Source organism: Talpa europaea (assembly GCF_964194135.1).
Source record: "Talpa europaea genome assembly, chromosome: 2".
In the NCBI taxonomy this organism is placed as follows: domain Eukaryota; kingdom Metazoa; phylum Chordata; class Mammalia; order Eulipotyphla; family Talpidae; genus Talpa; species Talpa europaea.
The window spans coordinates 44,454,337-44,460,162 of NC_140068.1; the positions used below are offsets into that span (position 1 = coordinate 44,454,337).

The 5,826-nt window shown below is 43.0% G+C and overlaps 1 protein-coding gene across 1 annotated transcript; it reads right to left on the reverse strand.

The window, feature by feature from the left end:
- Positions 1 to 382: 382 nt before the first annotated feature.
- MTRES1 (mitochondrial transcription rescue factor 1) lies at positions 383 to 5,346 on the reverse strand (the record flags this gene model as incomplete). Its single annotated transcript, XM_084228204.1, has 3 exons — positions 383 to 562; positions 3,115 to 3,187; positions 4,877 to 5,346. The coding sequence occupies 3 exons, from the start codon at positions 5,344 to 5,346 to the stop codon at positions 383 to 385; spliced, it is 723 nt and encodes a 240-aa protein (XP_084084330.1).
- Positions 5,347 to 5,826: the final 480 nt, after the last annotated feature.

Consider the following 5,826-nt stretch of genomic DNA (forward strand, 5'->3'; position numbering starts at 1 on the left):
AAAATTGGAATAAAGCTAAGAAACAACAGGCCAGTTTATTTCACAGACTCACCGGGTAGTTAATGTGGGAAACAGCAGACTAGTCATTAAAACCCTCTCTCGGCTTAGTTCATCCAGAACACATTTCACTCACTGGATGTGTTCATCCAGAACACATCTCACTAGTTCATCCAGAACACATCTTACAAGCATAAGTCAGGTCTGGAAGGAAAATCCAGACCATAGGAAGTGTCTCCAATAGATAGATCCCAATTTTCACAAAACAGCTCTGTAGATTCCATAAGTGGTAAGAGAAATTTATTTTAATAAAAATGTCCTCTTTCTAGCTGGCTTCTTCCCTTACAAGACCAGAAAGCAGCTTTATCTCTAGAAAGCAATCCACTCATTTAGACATACTCTTCTTAGGCAACTTTAAGTTTTTCCACCGTCGCAACACCACTCTGTATTTTTCACTTTCAGTCTTCTCTTCAAATACTTTTTTCAAGAGAATTCGCATCACTGTCTCTGTTTGAGCTTCTTTATCCTCTCCAATAAGAAGATCCAATGCATCTCCCACTTTCACCTGAAAATTGAAACTGAGCTCTTATGTTTTGGAAATGCAGGTCAACACAAACAGCCCTGCGTTAAGTTTTCACCCAAGGGGCCAGTGAGGAACCATGCTGACTCCTTTAGCAGACACTTAGTGCCTGGGATGAAGGGGCCTCACGCAGAGGGGGCTTCAAGTACATGTTGCTCAATATTCAGTCCACAAATCGGGGTACACACCTGCTGGCCATGACCACACAGGTCAATCCCCGCAGCCCAGGGGAGCCAGATGTAAAACTCACAAAGGGACCAGTTTTAAACCATTAACTTTCTCCCCTCTGGCTGAGCAGAAAGGCACACACCACAATTAGGCAGGAAGACTGCGTCTCCCTCTGTCTGAAGGATGGGATGACCCATCTCGGGGAGGGAGAAGGTCTTTCCTATAGTTCTAATAGATTAAAAAAAAAAAAGACACCCCATTCCAGCTGAGTGGATATTTAAAACCAATGTTCAGAAACACAAGGCGTAGGAACTTTGCTTTAAATTTTTTGGCTAACTACATTTCATTCAAATTAATTTTTTAGTAAATAATACAGGTAGATGATACCAAAGTTAAAGTTACACCAAGGATACATAAGAACAAGGCAAGTCTCTCTGCATCTTTTCCTAGATGCACTGTGCTGGCTAGTGTGCTGCTCAAGAGAGGCACACTTGGGGGAATATTTTTAGGGCAGGATAAGGAAAGAGTGTTTCTCCTTTACCCAGTTGATTCAGGGAGAGATGACTTTTGGAAGGTTTCAATTCCTGTACCTGGGCACCAGAGACCTGCTTAAATCAAGTTGCCCAGCACTTCCAGCACTCAGTTCCTGGTTCGTAGCTCAAAGAAAAGCTATGCTCCCTCTGCTGCAGGCAGCAGGGCTAAGGCTGCAGCATCAGACTGCCTCACCCTCCAGGGCCCACAGAGCAGGCCACGGAAGGCCAAGTATTCTTTATCCTCCTGCAAGGCCCTGTCCTTTCTAATGTGAGATAGCGCAGCAGACACAAAGCAAAATTGGCTGGGACTAGGGGCTCTTCCAAATATCTACATTTCAAATCTCCCCTTAGCTGCAGTTACTATGGCTACCAGGCCTCCTAGTAACAGGCAGAGTGTTAATACAGGCACCTTCCTTTGCTGACCCTCAGGAGAAATCTGGAAGGCAGCCGAGACAACAGAACACCCAAGGCAGAGTGAAGCAACAGCAATTAGGCTGTAATTAACAATATCTCAAAGCAGGGGGAGGGGAGAAATAAGCTGTGGTGTTTGTAATGAGGCGCTGGCAAGTAGGCATCTGCTCCAGGAACTGGTCTTGTTTGTGGAACACTGTGGCTGAGAAGAAGGGGGCTGAGTTACAACCAGGAAAGGCAATTAATGGAGAAGGCCTTGATCTCCTGGCGCAGCAGGACTAAAGCGCCTGATCCACAGCTCACTGGAGCAATGACTGACACCTCAAGTCTGAACCTGCTGCTCAGGTACCATCAGAGAGATGGCGGGCCTTGTGCCTTGGCAGCAGAGACAAGTACTGTGAGTTCATGCTCTTTCTGCTTCTCAACTGTGAGAGCCAGACTATCCCCAGGAGGGGGACTCTAAAGCCTCTGCTCACCCAGGTCCATGGCCATGGCCTGCACCCTCACATGTCCCAGGGCAACAGGGAGTAGCTCAGGACCTCCAACATTGGGGTATATTGAAATATGAAAGAAGTTTAAATAAAAACAACCTCCAACAGTATATCTGACTTCCCTGCAATATTGGTTCCCTAGACACTAAGAGTTAGGCTACATCTGCAGAGCCTCCTATGTCTGTGTTCTCCAAACCTTTTAAGGATTTCTGTCATACACTTATTTGTGTGTGTATTTTTACCATCATAATTGTTTTATCCAATTATAAAAGTGATACACATTCATAGAAAGCATAGAGACAATATAACCAGTAATACCCCAAAAGAGAAATACTAGTAATATTAATATTTAAATTCTGTTACTTTTATAAAAACATTTTTAACAGAATGTACATATAGTTTACTGCAGCCAACACTGGATGCAGACTGTTATCCAGTGTTTAACATCAGCATTAACATAAAGTTAGAAAACACAGAACCATTTTGATAGCGGCTCTGCACACAGAGCAGGGCGTGGGGCAGGTGCTCGGGAGGGGGTACTGCTGAGCTTGGCAGAATTACATTTGCTTAAATAACAGCAGGCTGGAGAAACCCACTACATGGCTCAAATGTCTCTTTTGAGTATACTTATTATGATATGATGGGCGCTAACATCAACGAGTTGCAAGTTTAATTAAGGGAATTCTGCCAGTTCTTTGTCTTCAAATTTTAAAGAAAAGGGGTAAATTTCACTAAGACTGCAAAAGCTAAAGTGGTTTGTGTGATTGATGGCAACTGGTGATGGACCAGGCCTGAGCAGGACCTCAGGGAAGTTCAGACAGGAACACAAGCAGCTGCTGCCACCCAAAGCAAGGAGCCCAAGGGGGCAGCATTAACTGAGTACTGGTAAAGTAACAGACACTATCTGGGTGTCATTATAGACTTAATATCTCACCGTTCTGCTTTTCTTCCATAATTTTTCTCCATTCAGCCTGAGTTCACCTTTGTAGAACGCATCTTCGACTTTGCTTTAAAAGAGAAAAAGTGCTTTAAATATAAACATATTCAATTATACAATTTTGAGAAAAATGCCTGCCACTAACATCTCTCTGACAATGAGCAACCTCTCCACAAAGTCTCCATTCAGAAAGTGAAAGTTAACTGTTCCCATATGTATCTAAAATAGGGACACACAAGGACCTTTCTGAATAGATGCTGAGTTACTCCAAAGATGTGCCAGGCAGTACGGCAGGTCATCAGCACTCTAAGGGGCTTTTAAGAAGTTGTGGCACTCCGCAGTAAGGCCCAGGGCAGGACACAGCCCAGGATGCTCCACCCTCACTCCCCATGCAACAAACATCTGTGAGGCAGTAGCTGCCATGACTCATGACAGCCAAAGTCATGGGCACTCCCTTCCCCTCACATACCTGCTCTACGCTCTCAGAGAAAAACCAGGCACCATAAGTAGGGTGAGGCCCTCAAGAAACCCTCTGCTAGTCTACACTGAGATAGGGGGAATTGCAGTCCAGCAGTTGCTGCTCTCCAAATTTTAATCACTGAGGCAAAGAGACCATGGAAGACTACAAACAAAAATCTGTGCCCTTCCCTCCTCAGGATCTGACTCCAGGTGATTGACATCTGGGCTTCTCCTTAATAAAAACAGTTGCCCCAACTACTGTGGGAACAAGAAGCTCCCAATGAGTTCTCAGATTTTAGAGAATATTCAACAAATCCCGGTCAGGCTGTTTATGAGTTTACAAGCTATGTGGCTTAAAAAAATTAAAACTATGAGGCCTCTCTGGTGGCGCAGGGGTTAAAGTCTAGTGCTATCAAGATATTGCCAGCCACTGCAGTGATCCCCTGCCAGGGAGCTACCCACAGGGTGCAGCAGAACTCTCCTGTCCTGCCCACCACTCCTTTCAGCAGTGTACTTCCATAGATTCGCCTGTGCTGTTCCCCACTCTGTCTCTGGTGAATCCTCTCACCCTCTGCACTTCTGGCCTACACCCCAGTTCTTGTATGTATAAATAAAAATAAAATCTTAAGAAAAAATTAAAACACACCACTAAATTAGGTCATAAAGGTACACATTACACAGGACATCTTCCTGAATTTAGTAGTGATTCTTCAGTTCTTACCTTGCATGTAGTATGCATACACAATGATCACTAAAGGAATAAATAATGAGGGTCACTATTCTTATATAACTAGACCAGGAGAGAGAGAATGAGAATATTAAAGAAATCCTGAACAATTATACCTAATATCTTTATGTACTACATATGAGCACACGTACTGTTTTCTCCATAGTAGCTAACAAATACTGAGTACATACAATGTGCCATAGGACCAGATGAATCCCTAGCTTGCTTTTAGTTTTAACTCTTGCTTTTTTAAGTGCAATCAACCATGAGGCAAGAATGTAGTGGAATAATTTTCCAACCCTTGTAAACTCAAATTATAGATTCTTCTTTGAAGCAAAACAGCCTCTTCACTGTTTTCAATGTTAATTTCTGAGTTGCAGAAACTCCTTGTTTTCCTCCTGTATTTCTCTATTCAATCCTGGCGGTCACAATGAGACAGACAGCACAAGGACACTTTTTTCTCATCTCCTATCTGTAGGGTGTGGTCCCCTCATCAGGTATGGGCCAAACGATTGGCAATGCGGCTTATAATACCAACATATGGGTTTGTAATAAAACACATATCAGACTTACTTTCTCCCAACATCTAAGCCTGTCTTCAGGATCACATCATACCGAAAAGACTGCACCACCTTTTCTAGGTCTTTATAGTCCTTGGCCACGCCGGGGTCATCCTCAAGTTCCTCTCTCTGCTCACTCATCTCAGGATCACTCTCTTCATCAGAGTCCTCTTCCTCTTCTACTTTTTGTACAGTCTTCTTGGTAGATTTTTTAGAACTTACATTACTTTTGAGTCTTATGGAAAATGGAAAAATATATTCTGGGGATGTTAAAAGGCCCGGGAGTCTTAGTGAGAAAATATTATGGAAAATTGTTTTATACTTCCATGCATTCAACTTAGTACTGGAAAAATATAAGTATCGATTCCAGGAAGCATAGAGTTTGTGTGAAGAAGGTGTCCCCCGCAGTGCTCCCCAGAGTCCAATCCAGGCTTCTGGTTTTCTTAAAACACTGGTGGGCAATCTGACACTGGGCATAGCCATGGCGCATAGAACCTAAAACAGACAATAATTCAGGTTTATTTTACAAATGAACACACCAAGAACACTTTATATCTCGTACAGTTAAGTCCTCAATGTTGTCCATAGGTTCTTAGAAACAGCAACTTCAAGTGAAATGATATACACAAATCAGATCCTTGAATGAGGTCAGTTTTGTTCATTATTGGCCAGAGTTGTTTCTTTCTCATCAACGTTATAATGAAATGACACTAAACAAAACAACATTATTCAAGTCCCACTTATGTTTCCCTACAAAGGCCACCTACATCTGCATGCACCACGCAAGGAACACAAGCTGCCTCTTGGTGCGTCTTCTTGCTGTAATTAATGTGCTTACAGACAGGGAGGGCATGAGGGCCCAACTACATACTATAGAAGCAAAAGTGCTGTTTTAACTCATCTCGCAAATTAGCCTGAATACTGAGGAAACTTGTTTCACAATCACACACATGTGATAACACC